The sequence below is a fragment of the Scyliorhinus torazame genome, chromosome 2, assembly GCF_047496885.1.
Source record: "Scyliorhinus torazame isolate Kashiwa2021f chromosome 2, sScyTor2.1, whole genome shotgun sequence".
Classification (NCBI taxonomy): Eukaryota; Metazoa; Chordata; class Chondrichthyes; order Carcharhiniformes; family Scyliorhinidae; genus Scyliorhinus; species Scyliorhinus torazame.
The window spans coordinates 116699757-116718259 of NC_092708.1; the positions used below are offsets into that span (position 1 = coordinate 116699757).

Genomic DNA, 18503 nt, shown 5'->3' on the forward strand with positions numbered 1-18503 from the left:
CCCAACAATCATTTTCAGTCGGTGTCTGTTTGGAGGGGCACAAGTGAAACCCCAGTTAATGTCCACTGCCAGCACATGATCAAAAACAGGGAATGATTTTGGCAAGGACATGTGAGGGATTCTCTGCTTTTCCAGTCCCATGGGATCGTGGCCAGAAAGACAGGAACTCAGTTTGTTAGGATCCCGGACGAGATCCCAACTTTTTTCAGTGTGTAAAACCACACGAGTAATAATACTGACCTTGATGTTAATTTAATCACAATTTTTTTTATTTTAAAAAATAAACTTACAGTACTCAATTCATTTTTCCAATTAAGGGGCAATTTAGCGTGGCCAATTTACCTACCCTGCACATCTTTTGGGGCGAAACCCACGCAAATACGGGAGAACGTACAAACTCCACACGGACAGCGACCCAGAGCCAGGATTGAACCTGGTACCTTGGCGCCGTGAGACAGCAGTGCTAACCACTGCATCACCGTGCTGTTCTTTTTAATCACATAATTAACCACATTAGCAACAGAGATTTACAGTTTAGCAGTCACAACAGTTAAGTAAAAGAAAAAAACGTAACCTGCCACCATATTCCAATTAAGCAAACCAATGTATTTTTCTATGTTCTAATATATATCAAATACCAGTCCCGAAAAAAGTTAACACCTAGGGTTTTACTTGCATTTCTCTGTGCAGAATCTTTGGGGACCCCTTTCAGGACCAAACTGAAACAACTCCGTTCAAATTAGAGTTCTAGGACCTACTGATTCTTCAGACAGAGCAGGCTCTTCCAATTAATTACATCTACCCAAAGCATAAGAAATTCTTTTGTCTCTCCTTACAAGAAGTTCTTTGACCTACTTAGTTAGAACCAAACACAATAACCCTCAAAATATCTACACCACAGGGGCTCCTTAAACCTAAACAATATTCCAATAGTGAGCTATCCGTATACAAGTAAATGGTTCAAGATTTATTAGCAGAACACTTCAATGATTACTTCACTTTTATGACACATTAATCACCAGTCTAGCAGTCATACTGTCTGTATGCATCTTAATACTACTAATAATATTTATTATTGTCACAAGTAGGCTTACATTAACACTGCAATGAAGTTACTATGAAAATCCCCCAGTCGCCACACTATGGCGACTGTTTGGTTACAGAGAGAATTCAGAATGTCCAATTCACCCAACAGACACGTCTCTCAGGCCTTGTGGGAGGAAACTGGAGCACCTGGAGGAAACCCACGGGGAAAACATGCAGATTCCACAGACAGTGACCCAAGCAGGAATCAAACCTGGGACCCTGGTGCTGTGAAGCAAAAGTGCTAACCACTGTGCTACCATGTCAACCATCTTAACCCAGGTTTTAATAACATTACTGCCAAAATATACAAAATATGATAATTTCTTACATTCATCAGAAGTTTAACATTTCACCTGAAAAATGTCACTTTTGACAATATAATACTCCCATTACCACTGCAAAATATCACAACAGATTGGTTGCCATTCAGCCAAGAGATGAGATTACTACCAAATGAGCAAAGTTCTTCAAAAGAGTCGACACAGGCTTGATGGACTAAATGTCTGTCTTCTGAGCTTTGTTATTCTATGATTAATATTGAAGGGCAACTACCCTGCCAATAGGATTCATAAATAAACATATGCCGTTAGATAAAAATGTCTAAGATTTTAGCTGACATGTTAAAATCAAACATTCTTATAGCAATAAGGCTACTCCAAAGTACTTTAATAAATAATTTACGAATCAAAAATTTCAATCATTTTCTTGGTTTACTATAGTTCTAACTATTCCACTTCCAGCGATCACGTTATTGTCTCAACTTCTGTTTACTTTCTCTAATCCTATCAATTATTAAATTGTGGACCCCCATTAGAGATGTGACCAGCAGAGAAAACACTTGTTTTCATTTGGCTGGAAGGAAAGGGGGACTGGAAGGAGGACAAGTCGATTAAGTAATTTCCAGAAAAAGGTTTTAGCAGATGCGACAACAGCTGATCAATCCCTAGGAGTTTCTTTCTGGAGGTTTAGTATCCCAAATGCACCTGCTGTTTAGGGTTAATACATCTACAAATAAATTTAAATTGTTATCGGCTTCAAAGTGCACTTTCATAGATCACCTGGAGAAACTATTTTGTGAGTTATCCTGTGCAGACAAACTCAATAGAGAAGAATTCAATTTGAGGATAATCTTATACCATTATACAAGGATCAAAACAAACATTCACTAACCAGGTTGTTTTCATCTTTTGCAGATTATGTGTGGGATTTGATATTGATGAAGGAGCACTTGACATATTTAACAGAAATGCAGAGGAATTTGAATTGGCCAATGTTAATATGGTTCAGTGTGATATCTGTTCTGTAATGACTGGCAAATTATCAAAGACATTTGACACTATAATAATGAATCCACCATTTGGAACAAAGCACAATAAAGGTAGATTGAATGTTTGGCTGTGTACTGTACTTCTGAAATTTAAGTGAAAGGGTTGAAAGTTTATTCCCCATAATTTATAATTGAAAGTATATTCCAGCAGAAGTTTGAATAAATGTGCAGCAATACATCTGTTAAGCCAAATACCTTTGAATCTAAATGTTAGATATTCGGTTAATTAGCATTCGATTTTCTGTCACGTCTCAGGCTATACTTATACATTTACAAACCAATTTCATCGACACCTTGCAATTCATAATGTCCTTCAAATCCTTTAAAGGAAAGCAGGTGTCATGCTTCACACAATCAACTAATAGATAATACATGTTACAAAAGGAAGAGAAAACAGGACTGAAAATCATTCCCAAATGTAACTTATGATAAATTCCAATAATGCTGACTATATAGCAAATTGAAGCCAGAGGCCAGAGACTCGAGGCCAACGCAATTAATATATTTAATCACTGATTTCAAGACATGGTAACCAAACTTGTTTAATAAGCACCTTAGTTGCAATGGTTTTTGTGATTCATATCATGTTGCATAATCACTGACCACCAGCACAAGTTAAGCTATTTTGTGTGAAGAACTTTAGACAATTAAATACTTAGTCATTGTTACGATGTTAAAAAAAAGTCAATTAGCAGCCATATTTGCCTATATTAAACTAAATACACAGTAAAAGTAATTCAGTAGCTTTGAAGTACTTTGGGATGTTCTGAGGATTTGAAAGATCCTGGGCAGGATCCTCTGCCTTATGCTGCCGGTAGTGTACTTTCCAGTGAGACGGAGAATCTTGAGTCAAGTGAATAAAATGGGATTGGTGCCGGGCGTCGACCCGTTTTCGATGCCCCGGCCCCCCTCTTGGTGGCGGGATTGAAGTTTCCGCCCTGTGCCAGCAGGAGAATGCAAATGACCTTTTTGGATACACTTAGCGGGCCAGGCACCATATCCTCCGGGCTCACGCGATTCTCCAGTCTGGGAATCACTATAGGTATGGACCAATTTGTACCTGGCGCAGTAGTCCCAGCGGTGGGCCAAGGGGGTAACTCCTTAGGGGGGTTGCCCACAAAGTCCATCAGAGGGCCACACCCCCACCGGACACCCCCCCCCCCCCCCCCCCCCCAAAAGACCCTCTAAACAAAGATGCGCCTCCCTCCTCCAAGAGACGCTCCAAATAATGAGACAGCCCTCAGCAACCCCCTAAATAAAGAGGCTCCCCAGAAAAGAGACTCCTGTCGGGAAGTCCCCCAGAAAAAAGACCCCTGTTCTGGAAGCTAGAGAGCAGTCCAGCCAAAGGCAGTGAAAAACAAAATGTTGGAACATTCACAGGAGCAATACACCTGCCTCTGACACAGGAAACACCGTGTGTCAATTCCCAGAAAAAAGGACAGTCAACTAAACCCCTCAGATCCTCGAGCTGCAAGACATTCATTCATTTCCATTTCTGGGCTGTGATTCACAGCTTCCATACACAGCTCTCAGCCTTGCTTCATTCATCTTCCTTCACGGTTGAGTAACTCAAGTGCTATAACCACAATGTTTACAAACATCAACCATTTCAAAGAGAGTGAAATGCTGTCAATTTCCCGCTGAGCACGTCACAATCATTCAAGCGTGAAGGGGGGTGGCCAGCCGCTCAAAGTAGCAGCCGGTAGAACAATTCCCTCGCAATCCTTGCCATGCATACATTTTCATGGTAAAGGATTGGGAATCACTCCCTGAACTGCCAATCAGATGCAATTCAACTCCGGCAGAGACCTCAAACTGAGATTCTTGTCCCCTATACAATTTTTTTTTGTCTAATCAACCTTGTAGGAACCGAAATGGACACTGATTGATCATGGAAAAGAAACCAAATCTAATCCTCTTTCCACCCAACACAGGAACCCAAGGCCATAGAAGCCAATTGCAGTGCTACGAATATCATTTGGTTGACAGCTAACTCTGATCCAGTATCACACCTAGTTCCTTCCAAGATGCCAGCAATTAATTCCCTTTCCCAGCTAAATCCAAGAAGTTGGATTTTGATAGAATTTTATTCAATGATAAATTGAGTCTGACATCAATAAAATTTAGACAAGTAAATTTCATCTGATCTCTAGAGAGAGAACCAAGCAAATGTAGCCAAGATTCGCACTGTATAAATGTCTAACTAATTTATGTTTTCCTCAAAAGGTATGGACATGGCATTCCTCAGAACTGCTTTAGATATGGCCAGAACAGCTGTGTATTCCCTGCACAAAACATCAACCAGAAATGTAAATAATTTACCTGTGTTTTCTGCAGCCAAATAAACCATTTTGCAGATGATCATGTGTATGGGAGCAAGTATTTTTCAAATATCTTTAATGCATTACAGGAAACTGGACATTTTTAAGTTTATACTATTTGCTCTTCAAATGTCCATTCCACTTCTAGCATAAAATAGAACCAATAATCTCAATTTAAGCTTCATTTGCCTCCTGTGTTAATTGCCAGAGAAATGTTAAGCTTTGTGGGGAGACTCATGCACAGTAGTTATATTGAGTATACAGCACAGAAACAGGTCATTCATTCCAACTTGTCTCAGTCAGCATTTATACGCCACATGAGCCTCCTCCCTCACTATTTCAACGAAAAACTGGGAGGCAGTGGCGTAGTGGTATTGTCACGGGACTAGTAATTCAGAAACCCAGAGTACTTTGGGGTCCCAGGTTCAAATCCCACCACTGCAGATGGTGAAATTTGACTTCAATAAAAATCCGTTTAGTGATGACCATGAAACCAGTCAATTGTTGTAAAACCCTTTCTGGTTCACTAATGTCTTTTAGGGAAGGAAATCCTTATCTGGTCTGGCCTATATGTGACTCCAGACCCACAGCAATGTGGTTGACTCCTGACTGTCCCTCAAGGGCAAATAGGGATGGGCAATAAATGCTGGTCCAACCTGCGACGCCCACGTTCCATGAACAAATAAAAGAAAAAACAATCAGCGTGTCCTCGTCCTTTCTTCCTCATGTACCGACTTAGCTTCTGCTTAATTACCCCTTGTGGTCAGGTGTTTCACAATGCTCATCACACTTTGGATAAAGAATTTTCTGTTGGATCTACGATTGACTGTCTTGTTTTATGACCTCAAGTTTTGGACTCCCTGAAAAGTGGGAACATTTTTGTGTATCTCAACAAACCTTTTCATTATCTAAAGACCTCCATCAGGTCATCTTTCCCTCTCCTAACAGCCCCAGCCTTTTTCAAGTAAGCTTCTTCATTCAGTTCTGGTATCTTGCAAATTTGTACTCCCACTACCTCAATACCCTTTGTGTGTGCTCCAAGTGAGATTTAACAAGTTCACTTTCCCCAAATACATTTGCTTCACCTCCTTTATTCATTGAGTTCATCCAGTTATTCTTTCTGCAACTAAATCCATGCGGACTCACATAAATCTTTTACTGAAAATCATGAGACGTGAACTTTCCTGTGCAGAGAAAGCTAGTCAACATTCCCCAGCTGACATCAAAGAACTCACCAGAAATTAGTGATTTGAATCACAGCATTTTCTGATCTATTAGGATTTGCATATTAGCTGGTGCACTTCACCATGAAATGCAAAGTAGTCTTGTATTACAGTTTAAAAATGGTTAATTAATTACTGCATCTTTACAGCAGACACTTTATCACCCATGTAATTTATGAGGGGGAGAATTTCCACATAATAGCTATCTGGTACTTTTACGAGAAAGTACACATGGTCATCCAGTGACAACAGGATGAGGCCCATTTGGAATGTCCAAAATTCAGTTGTTTTGATGGCCAACCTCAAACACAGACAGCCTTCAAGTGGGGAAAAATAAAATTATACAATTTCAGCTAAAATACATATTAATATAAACCTAGTGGCAAATGTCAATTCATTAATTTAAGTCTTTTGTACAATGATGATGCTTGGATTCACATTTACTTTTGCAAAACTTCTCCTTTCTAGCATATTCTGAAGAAGGCCGAAGAATGGAAGGTAAAGATGGAAGTGATTGCTGGTAAGTGGTACTAATTTACTACCGTAAAATGTCATTTTTTAATTGCTTGCAAGGTCATAAATAAACTTATGCTGTTTCTCGATTTTTTTGTTGTTGTTGTTGCAGCAAGTGTTTTGTAAATTTTACAAAATTTAGTCAGAATTAGTCAATCTTTGTATATTGATGCAAAAAGATTAGAGATACAAAGAGATTAGAGGGTATGGCACAGCGGCAAGCACTACTGCCTCAGCGCCAGGAACAGTTCTGGCCTTGGGTGATTGGGTGGGTTTCTCCCAGTGTCTGCGCGAGTTTCTCCCAGTGTCTGCGCGAGTTTCCTCCGGGTGCTTCGGTTTCCTCCCATATTCCAAAGTTGTGCAGGTTGGGTGGATTGGCCATGCTAAATTGCCCTGTGTGTCCAAAGGTGGGGTTACTGGGCTCGGGTCGGGCGTAGGCCTACGTAGGTTGCTCTTTCCAAGGGTCGGTGCAGACTCGATGAGCTAAATGGCCTCCTCCTGCACTGTAGAGATTCTATGATCAGCTTTGTAAATCTTCTACCTTGTTACCCGAATATATATTTTATTTTTAAAAATTGAAAATGCTGGAAATACTCAGCAAATCAGGCAGCAACTGTGGAGAGAGAAGCTATTTAATGGTTGTGGTTATTAAGTAGCCTTTCATCAGAACAAAAATAAATAAAAAGGGAGCCCACCATGCCAGTTTTGACCCACTAGCTCCCATTGAACTTTCCCCTCCTGAGCTCCCCTGGCCAGAAACAATATATTTAAAAATAAATACACAAGAGTACCCAATTGTTTTGGTTTTTTAATCCACCTAGCCTGCACATCTTTGGGTTGTGGGGGGGTGAAAGCCACGCAAAAGCGGGGAGAATGTGCTAACTCCACACTGACAGTGACCCGGGGCCGGGACCAAACCTGGGTCCTCAGCGCCGTGAGGCAGCAATGCTAACCATTGCACCACCAGAGCCAGAAACAATATTAAAAACGTATCTGACAACTGATGGCATGCCACTCATCCAATCAGACTAGTTTCACCTACATTGGCTGCTGATAGGCTGCACATGCATGGGAAAACCAGCCTGTGATTGGCAGACGAGCATTAAAAAAATTCTCTGGGAAATTTTGAAGTTGAAAGGCTACCTAAATAAGGATGTGGCATGCCCCTTAAAAATGCCTTGTGGACTGGGGTGAGGAGAGGCCAGGCCTTGGAAATGCCTGCTCCAGACCCCCAGACTAACTTCCCTGTGACCTAGCAAGCCAGTGATCAGCAACAAATATTGACCATGCCAGCAATGCCCATATCCTAGGAAAGAATAATTAACTGGAGGTCAGGTCCAAGAATATAGATTTATCATTTACATTTTTTTATTTTGAAACAGAGCTGAAATATGACTTACCAGCATCATACAAATTCCATAAGAGGAAATCGGTAAGTTAGTTCACATTTCAAATGTATACGTTGAATTGTTCCTGATTGCAATCAAGACTAAAGCAGGAAGTGTAGTGTAGTGCCTCCCACCCACCCTCCTCCTCTAACCTAATAATAAGATCCATTGGTGTGAGGTAAGTGCCATATTATATTATTATTAGCATTATTATATTATATTATTAGCATTGCGCAGGTCAAGGAGACACAGCCTGAGTGAGAGAGATACAGACAGTGAAAATTTGGTAGTTTGGTGCAGTGAGGTAACCAGGAAAGGTAAGTGGTTAATCTAATTGTGCTGTTTTTCAGTTAAAAGTGCAGTGTAGATTAGTGTCTGATTGGCTGAAGCTGCACCCACCATAAACTTAAATTAAATTAATTAATTAATTAGTGATGGCTGGTCAGGTGATGTGCTTGAGCTGCTTGATGTGGGAGCTGGCAGATCCCATTGCGAGCTGCAGCGACCACATCTGCAGTAAGTGTTGGCTGCTCGAAGAGCTCCGGCTCAGAGTTGATGAGCTGGAGTCTGAGCTTCAAACACTGAGGCACATCCGGGAGGGGGAGACTTACCTGGACACTGTGTTTCAGGAGGCAGTCACACCTGTCAGAGTAAGTAGTTTAAATCCTGCCAGTGGCCAGGGACAGCAGGGTGTGACTGCAAGTCAAGCAGGTAAAGGGAACCAGCAGTCAGGAACTCAGGAGCCTCAGCCCTTGACTCTGTCCAACAGGTATGAGGCACTTGCTCCCTGTGTGGGTGGCGTACAGGGCTGCAGGAAGGATGAGTCAGCTGACCAAGGCACCATGGTTCAGCAGGCCATTCAAGGGGAGGGAGTAAATAGGCAAGTTGTAGTTGTAGGGGATTCTATTATCAGGGGGATAGATAGTATCCTTTGTGAGCAGGATAAAGAGTCCCGCATGGTATGTTACCTGCCCGGTGCTAGGGTGCGGGACATCTCTGACCAGCTTGAAAGGATACTGGAGAGGGAGGGGGAGGATCCAGTTGTTGTGGTCCATGTCGGTACCAACAACATAGGCAAGTCTAGGAAAGAGGACCTGTTTAGAGATTATAAAGAGCTAGGATTCAAATTTTAAAAAAGGTCCTCAAGGGTCATAATCTCCGGATTACTGCCCGAGCCACGTGCAAATTGGCATAGGGAGGCAAGAATCAGGGAAGTTAACACGTGGCTGAAAGAGTGGTGTGGGAAAGAGGGGTTCCTTTTTATGGGACACTGGCATCAGTTTTGGGACAGGGGGGACCTATACCGTTGGGATGGTCTCCACCTGGGACCAGTGTTCTGGCGAAAAGAGTAAATAGGGTGGTCAATAGGACTTTAAACTAAAGATTGGGGGGGGGGGGGGGGGGGAAGAGGGAAAGTCAGGGAACCAAGAGGTGAAGTAATCAGCGGGGAGCGTAGCTGCTTAGGAATACAAAAAAACACGAACAGACAAAAACTCAGGAGAGGTTACGATAGTCCCCATCCCACAAAATATGACACAGTGTATGGAAAGGCTCAGTAAACCAAGGTCCACCACACTAAGAAAACAAAAAGGGACGGTCAATAGAGAATTAAAGGTGCTATATTTAAATGCGCGCAGTGTACGGAACAAGGTAGATGAGCTTGTGGCCCAGATTGTGACTGGCAGGTATGATGTGGTAGGCATCACAGAGACATGGTTGCAGGGGGTTCAGGACTGGCATTTAAACATCCAGGGATTCACAACCTATCGAAAAGACAGAGAGGTGGGCAGAGGGGGCGGGGTTGCCTTGTTAATTAGGAATGAAATTAAATCAATAGCACTAAACGACATAGGGTCAGATGATGTGGAGTCTGTGTGGGTAGAGTTGAGGAACCACAAAGGCAAAAAAAACATAATGGAAGTTATGTACAGGCCTCCTAACAGTGGTCAGGACCGGGGGCACAAAATAGAAAGTGCATGTCAGAAAGGCAAGGTCACAGTGATCATGGGGGACTTCAATATGCAGGTGGACTGGGTAAATAATGCTGCCAGTGGACCCAAGGAAAGGGAATTAATTGAATGTTTACAGGAGGGCTTTTTGGAACAGCTTGTGATGGAGCCCACGAGGGAACAGGCCATTCTGGACTTAGTGTTATGTAATGAGCCAGACTTGATTAAGGATCTTAAAGTAAGGGAACACTTAGGAGGCAGTGATCATAATATGGTAAAATTCAATCTCCAATTTGAAAGAAAGAAGGTAGAATCAGATGTAAAGGTGTTACAGTTAAATAAAGGTAACTACAGGGGCATGAGGGAGGAACTGACGAATATCGACTGGGAGCAGAGCCTAGTGGGAAAGGCAGTAGAACAGCAATGGCAGGAGTTTCTGGGAGTAATTGAGGACACAGGACACAGTACAGAGGTTCATCCCAAAGAAAAGAAAGGTTATCAGAGGGGGGATTAGGCAGCCATGGCTGACAAAGGAAGTTAGGGAATGCATCAAAGCAAAAGAGAAAGCATATAATGTGGCAAAGAGTAGTGGGAAGTCAGAAGATTGGGAAGGCTACAAAAACAAACAGGATAACAAAGAGAGAAATAAGGAAAGAGAAGATCAAATAAGAAGGTAGGCTAGCCAGTAACATTAGGAATGATAGTAAAAGTTTCTTTAAATACATTAAAAACAAACGGGAGGCAAAAGTTGACATTGGGCCGCTCCAAAATGACGCTGGTAATTTTGTGATGGGAGACAAGGAAATAGCTGAGGAACGAAATAAGTACTTTGCGTCAGTCTTCACAGTAGAAGACACGAGTAATATCCCAACAATTCCGGAGAGTCAGGGGGCAGAGTTGAATATGGTAGCCATCACAAAGGAGCTTTCTCCTTTGCTAGAGAAACTAAAAGGTCTAAAAATGTATAAATCTCCGGGCCCAGATGGGCTACATCCTCGAGTTCTAAAGGAGATAGCTGAAGAAATAGGAGGCGTTAGTTATGATCTTTCAAAAGTCACTAGAGTCAGGGAAAGTCCCAGAGGATTGGAAAATCGCTGTTGTAACCCCCCTGTTCAAGAAGGGAACAAGGAAAAAGATGGAAAATTATAGGCCAATTAGCCTAACCTCGGTTGTTGGCAAGATTCGAGAATCCATTGTTAAGGATGAGATTTCTAAATTCTTGGAAGTGCAGGGTCGGATTAGGACAAGTCAGCATGGATTTAGTAAGGGGAGGTCATGCCTGACAAACCTGTTAGAGTTCTTTGAAGAGATAACAAATAGGTTAGACCAAGGAGAGCCAATGGATGTTATCTATCTTGACTTCCAAAAGGCCTTTGATAAGGTGCCTCACGGGAGACTGCTGAGTAAAATAAGGGCCCATGGTATTCGAGGCAAGGTACTAACATGGATTGACGATTGGCTGTCAGGCAGAAGGCAGAGAGTTGGGATAAAATGTTCTTTTTCGGAATGGCAACCGGTGACGAGTGGTGTCCCGCAGGGTTCAGTGTTGGGGCCACAGCTGTTCTCTTTATATATTAACGATCTAGATGACGAGACTGGGGGCATTCAGGCTAAGTTTGCCGATGATACAAAGATAGGTGGAGGGGCAGGTAGTATGGAGGAGGTGGGGAGGCTGCAGAAAGATTTAGACAGTTTAGGAGAGTGGTCCAAGAAATGGCTGATGAAATTCAACGTGGGCAAGTGCGAGGTCTTGCACTTTGGAAAAAAGAATAGAGGCATGGACTATTTTCTAAACGGTGACAAAATTCATAATGCTGAAGTGCAAAGGGACTTGGGAGTCCTAGTCCAGGATTCTCTAAAGGTAAACTTGCAGGTTGAGTCCGTAATTAAGAAAGCAAATGCAATGTTGTCATTCATCTCAAGAGGCTTGGAATATAAAAGCAGGGATGTACGTCTGAAGCTTTATAAAGCATTAGTTAGGCCCCATTTAGAATACTGTGAGCAATTTTGGGCCCCACACCTCAGGAAGGACATACTGGCACTGGAGCGGGTCCAGCGGAGATTCACGCAGATGATCCCAGGAATGGTAGGCCTAACATACGATGAACGTCTGAGGATCCTGGGATTATATTCATTGGAGTTTAGGAGGTTGAGGGGAGATCTAATAGAAACTTACAAGATAATGAATGGCTTAGATAGGGTGGATGTAGGGAAGTTGTTTCCATTAGCAGGGGAGACTAGGACCCGGGGGCACAGCCTTAGAATAAAAGGGAGTCACTTTAGAACAGAGATGAGGAGAAATTTCTTCAGCCAGAGAGTGGTGGGTCTGTGGAATTCATTGCCAGACGGCGGTGGAGGCCAGGACGTTGAGTGTCTTTAAGACAGAAGTTGATAAATTCTTGATTTCTCGAGGAATTAAGGGCTATGGAGAGAGAGCGGGTAAATGGAGTTGAAATCAGCCATGATTGAATGATGGAGTGGACTCGATGGGCCAAATGGCCTTACTTCCACTCCTATGTCTTATGGAAGGAAATATTTTTCAGTTTGTGAAGCAAGCACAAGAAGACCGCCAAGTTCCTCAGCATGTGCTCCAAGCAGTTCAAAATTATTAAAAAGATTATTTCACTAGAAACAAACTTAGAGGAGTCACAAAAGAAAATGCTGGAAGACATTTTTCTTTGATTTCCAGCATCTTGCATACTGTGCTTTTGTAGTGGCAGATCACAAAAGTCATATTTTCAATCTAGTCTGTCACACTTAACACTCAAAGAACAAGACAAGTACGGCACAGGAACAGGCCCTTCGGCACACCAAGCCTGTGCCGACCATGCTGCCTGTCTAAACTAAAATCTTCGACACTTCCTGGGTCCGTATCCCTCTATTCCCATCCTATTCATGTATTTGTCAAGATGCCCCTTAAATGTCACTTTCGTCCCTGCTTCCACCACCTCCTCCGGCAGCGAGTTCCAGGCATCCACGACCCTCTTGTGTAAAAAAACACTTGCCTCGTACATCTACTCTAAACCTTGCCCCTCACACCTTAAACCTATGCCCCCTAGTAATTGACCCCTCTACCCTGGTACCACTGTCTATGCCCCTCATAATTTTGTAGACCTCTATCAGGTCGCCCCTCAACCTCCGTCGTTCCAGTGAGAACAAACAGAGTTTATTCAACCGCTCCTCATAGCTAATGCCCTCCATACTAGGCAACATCCTGGTAAATCTCTTCTGCCCCCTCTCTAAAGCCTCCGCATCCTTCTGGTAGCGTGGCGACCAGAATTGGACACTATACTCCAAGTGTGGCCTAACTAAGGTTCTATACAGCTGCAACATGACTTGCCAATTCTTATACTCAATGCCCCGGCCAATGAAGGCAAGCATGCCATATGCCTTCTTGACTACCTTCTCCACCTGTGTTGCCCCTTTCAGTGACCTGTGGACCTGTACTCAGAGGTCTCTTTGACTTTCAATACTAGAGGGTTCTACCATTCACTGTATATTCTCCACCTGCATTAGACCTTCCAAAATGCATTACCTCATTTGTCCGGATTAAACTCCATCCGCCCAAGTCTCCAAACGATCTAAATCCTGCTGTATCCTCGGACAGTCCTCAATCGCTATCCATAATTCCACCAACCTTTGTGTCTGCAAACTTACTAATTAGACCAGTTACATTTTCCTCCAAATCAATTATATATACTACGAACAGCAACGGTCACAGCCCTCCAATCAGAAAAGCACCCTTCCATTGCTACGCTCTGCCTTCTATGACCTAAACAGTTCTGGATCCATCTTGCCAGCTCACCCCTGATCCCGTGTGACTTCACCTTTTGTATCAGTCTACCATGAGGGACCTTGTCAAAGGCCTTACTGAAGACAACATCCAATGCATTACCTGCATCAATCATCTTTGTGACCTCCTCGAAAAACTCTTATCAAGTTAGTGAGACACGACCGCCCCTTCACAAAACCATGCTGCCTCTCACCAGTAAGTCCATTTGCTTCCAAATGGGAGTAGATCCTGTCTCGAAGAATTCTCTCCAGTAATTTCCCTACCACTGACGTAAGGCTCACCGGCCTTAGTTCCCTGGATTTACCTTGCTGCCCTTCTTAAACAGAGGAACAACATTGGCTATTCTCCAGTCCTCCGGGACATCACCTGAAGACAGTGAGGATCCAAAGATTTCTGTCAAGGCCTCAGCAATTTCCTCTCTTGCCTCCTTCAGTATTCTGGGGTAGATCCCATCAGGCCCTGGGGACTTATCTACCGTAATATTTTTCAAGACATCCAACACCTCGTCTTTTTGGATCTCAATGTGACCCAGGCTATCTACACACCCTTCTCCAGACTCAACATCTACCAATTCCTTCTCTGAATACTGATGCAAAATATTCATTTAGTACTTCGCCCATTTCCTCTGGCTCCACACACAGATTCCCTTGCCTATCCTTCAGTGGGCCAACCCTTTCCTTGGCTACCCTCTTGCTTTTCATGTACGTGTAAAAAGCCTTGGTATTTTCCTTAACCCTATTTGCCAATGACTTTTCGTGACCCCTTTTAGCCCTCATGACTCCTTGCTTAAGTTCCTTCCTACTTTCCTTATATTCCACACAGGCTTTGTCTGTTCCCAGCCTTCTAGCCCTGACATATGCCTTTTTTCTTTTTGACGAGGCCTACAATATCTCTCGTTATCCAAGGTTCCTGAAATTTGCAATATTTATCTCTCTTCCACACAGGAACATGCCGATCCTGAATTCCTTTCAACTGGCATTTGAAATCCACCCACATGTCAGATGTTGATTTACCCTCAAACATCCATCCCCAATCTAGGTTCTTCAGTTCCCACCTAATATTGTTATAATTAGCCTTCCCCCAATTTACCACATTCACCCGAGGACCATTCTTATCCTCGTCCACCAGCACTTTAAAACTTACTGAATTGTGGTCACTGTTCCCGAAATGCTCCCCTACTGAAACTTCTACCACCTGGCCGGGCTCATTCCCCAATACCAGCTCCAGTACAATCCCTTCCCTAGTTGGACTATCTACATATTGTTTTAAGAAGCCCTCCTGGATGCTCCTTACAAACTCTGCCCCGTCCAAGCCCCTAGCACTAAGTGAGTCCCAGTCAATATTGGGGAAATTGGCAGTCTCCCATCACAACAACCCTGTTGTTTTTACTAGTTTCCAAAATCTGTCTACCTATCTGCTCCTCTATCTCCCGCTGGCTGTTGGGAGGCCTGTAGTAAACCCCCAACATTGTGACTGCACCCTTCTTATTCCTGATCTCTACCCATATAGCCTCACTGCCCTCTGAGGTGTCCTCCCGCAGTACAGCTGTGATATTCTCCCGAACCAGTAGTGCAACTCCGCCACCCCTTTTACATCCCCCTCTATCCCGCCTGAAACATCTAAATCCTGGAACGTTTAGCTGACAATCCTGTCCTTCCCTCAACCAGGTCTCTGTAATGGTACTAATAGTACGAATAGTACAATAGTTCCAATTACTAATCCAAGCTCCCAAGTTAATCTGCCTTACCCGTAATACTTCTTGCATTAAAATATATGCACTTCAGGCCACCAGACCCGCTGTTTTCAGCAACATTCCCTGTCTGCTCTTCCTCAGAGCCATACTGGCCCTATTCCCTAGGTGTCCCTCAATGCGTTCACCTTCTGACTTATTGCTCCGGTACCCACCACCCTGCCATGCACCCGCAAACCTCGCGGCCAGGATATTTATGCCTCTCTAGTTTAGATACAACACGTCCTTCTTGTACAGGTCACACCTGCCCCAGAAGAGCTCCTAGTGGTCCAGATAACGGAAACCCTCCCTCCTACACCAGTTGTTTAGCCACGTGTTTAGCTGCTCTATCTTCCTATTTCCAGCCTCACTGGCAGGTGGCACAGGGAGTAATCCAGAGATTACAACCCTAGAGGTCCTGTCTTTTAACTTTCTGCCTAGCTCCCTGAAGTCCTGCTGCAGGACCTCATGCCTCTTCCTCCCTATGTCGTTAGTACCAATATGTACAATGACCTCTGCCTGTTTGCCCTCCCCCTTCAGGATGCCTGCTACCCGTTCTACCAGGGAGGCAACATACCATCCTGGAGTCTCTTTCACATCCACAGAAGCACCCAACTGTGCCCCTGACTATAGAGTCCCCTATGATTGTTGCTCTTCTGGGTGTTGACCCTCCCTGCTGAACATTAGAGCCAGCTGTGGTGCCACTGCTCTGGTTTTCCTCTGATAGGCTATCCCCCCCCGACAGTATCCAAAGGGGTATACCAGTTCGAGAGGGGGACAACCACAGGGGATTCCTGCACTGGCCGACTGCCCCTTCTGGTGGTCACCCATTTCTCTGCCTGCACCTTGGGTGTGACCACATTTATATAACTGCGATCTATGACGCTTTCCGCCACCTGCATGCTCCTAAGTGCATCCAACTGCTGCTCCAACCGAACCATGCGGTCTGTGAGGAGCTCCAGTTGGGTGCACTTTCTGTAGATGAATCCATCCGGGACACTGGAAGCCTCCCGGACCTGCCACATCTCACAGTCAGAGCACTGTACCACTCTAATTGCGTTAATTAATTAGTAAATTAAATTTAAAATTATTATTTTTTTTTTTACTGTTAACTACATGTTTCCTAGCACTAGATTTCTACTATAAATGTGAAAGCTAAATACAGTACTCTCCGATCTCTAGCTTAGATATCCATCTAAATTATAATTAATTATGTTTAATTAGTTTAACAATGTTTAATTTTTAAATTTATTGCAGATTCCCAACCAGCCAATCAGGTCACAGCTTTACTGTGATGTCACTTCAGTTCACCCCCCCCCCCCCCCCCAACCCCCCACAATTTGAAAAGGTAATAAAAATAAAAATCACTTACCTTCCCAGGACGCTCTCTAGTTCTCTCCCTGCAGATTTAACAGTTACAGACCAGAAGAAAGAGAGAACAAAACAGTAGGGATAAAGCACCTTCTCCCACTCTGCACCGAATTACCTCACTGCACCAAATTACCCAAGTTCCAATTCCCACTCTGGATGTGTCTCACTCAGGCTGTGTCTCCTTGACCTGTGCAAAGCTTCAAGTGGTTAGCTGAGAAATTCCAAGACTTCCAACCTTAAAATCTCAAGATAAAAATCAAAATAATAATGCAGAAGCGAATGTCACTTTGCTCAGGACACCTGCACTAGCTCTTCAATTGGGGTGACTTGATCGAACCCCTGCAACTATTCGTGACAACCTATTTTTGAAATTCCTGCATGTGCACGAGTGCTCCTGTATTTATGTGACACCTTTAATCTAATGAAACATCCCAAGGCACTTCATTGGAGCACGATAAAACAAAGTATGACTATCTGCCACATAAGATAGTCAGATGATCAAAAACCTGGCCAAAGAGGTAAGTTTTTAATACGTCCTAAAAAGGGAAGCCGGGTAGAAGAAATTCCAGAGCTTGGGGCAGAGGCAGCTTAAGACTACCAACACTGCAGCAATTATAGTTGAAAATGCACAACAGGCCAGAATTAGGAGAATTTGAACACAAGGATGAGAATTCGAAAATCATGGAACTTGCACAATGGGAAGCCAATGTAGGTCAAAGCACAGGGCGATAGGGAAGGAGTTGCTGCAAGTTAAAACATGGGTGGAGATTTAGATGACCAGAGATTTACAGATTTAGATTTACAGAGTATTGCATGTGGGAGACAAGCCAGGAATGGTTTGGAATAGTTGAGTCCAGAGGTAATAAAGGCACGCATAAGGGTTTCACAGCAGCACATGAGCTGAGACAGGTCTGAAGTCAGGCAACATTATGGAGCTGGAAATAGCCAGTCTTAAGTGTACAAATCAGAGGTCAGAACTCATCTTTGGATAAAATGCGATACCAAGGTAACATAGAACATAACAGCGCAGTACAGGCCCTTCGGCTCTCGATGTTGCCGACCTGTGAAACAGATGGATTTAATCAGTAGCTAGAACACAGAGTTTGGAGTGATTCAGAAAATAATGGCTTCAAACTCCCAAAGAGGAAATTTATGCTCATCCAGTAGTGGATTTTACATAAGCTGTCTGATAATTTAACAACAGTGGAGTCATCAAGAGAGGCAGTGGCAAAGTAGAATTGCGTGTCATCACCATACATGCTGAAACTAATAGTGCTTTTGGATGTTGTAGATAAAAAATATAAATGTGCTACGGACAGATCCTTGGGGGACACCAGGGGAGCAGGAAGAGAAGCTATTGCAAGTGATTTGGACTATTAAATAAGAATGTAACCATGAGGGTGGCACGGTGATGCAGTGGTTAGCACTGCTGCCTACGGCACAGAGTATGATCCCGGGTCACTGTCCATGTGGAGTTTGCACATTCTCCCCGTGTCTGCGTGGGTTTCATTCCCACAACCTAAAGATGTGCAGGTTAAATGGATCGGCCACGCTAAATTGCCCTTAATTGGAAAAAAATAATTGGGTACTCGTAACCATAGAAGAGCAGTCCCACCCAGCTGGATGTCTGTGGAGAGGTGGATGGTGTGATAGATTCTGCAGACAGGTTGAGAAGGACAAGGAGGAGAGTTTACTTCAAAGGATTGTCATTTATTTATGCCTTTGATCAGACCAATTTTGATTTGAAATATTCAGATATTATTTGATCTATTTGTATAGTCCAATTCCATACATCACCTGCAG

At 43.3% G+C, this 18503-nt stretch overlaps 1 protein-coding gene across 2 annotated transcripts in view; it reads left to right on the forward strand.

Moving 5' to 3' along the window:
* mettl5 (methyltransferase 5, N6-adenosine) overlaps positions 1 to 18503 on the forward strand; it is a 41731-nt gene that overhangs the window by 17197 nt on the left and 6031 nt on the right. The window contains exons 3-6 of one of the 2 annotated variants that reach the window (XM_072475862.1): positions 2280 to 2464; positions 4640 to 4722; positions 6426 to 6477; positions 7853 to 7902. In XM_072475862.1, coding sequence (XP_072331963.1) covers positions 2280 to 2464; positions 4640 to 4722; positions 6426 to 6477; positions 7853 to 7902 — 370 coding nt within the window. The remainder of the gene's footprint in view (positions 1 to 2279; positions 2465 to 4639; positions 4723 to 6425; positions 6478 to 7852; positions 7903 to 18503) is intronic. The other variant, XM_072475863.1, reaches the window with a different exon arrangement.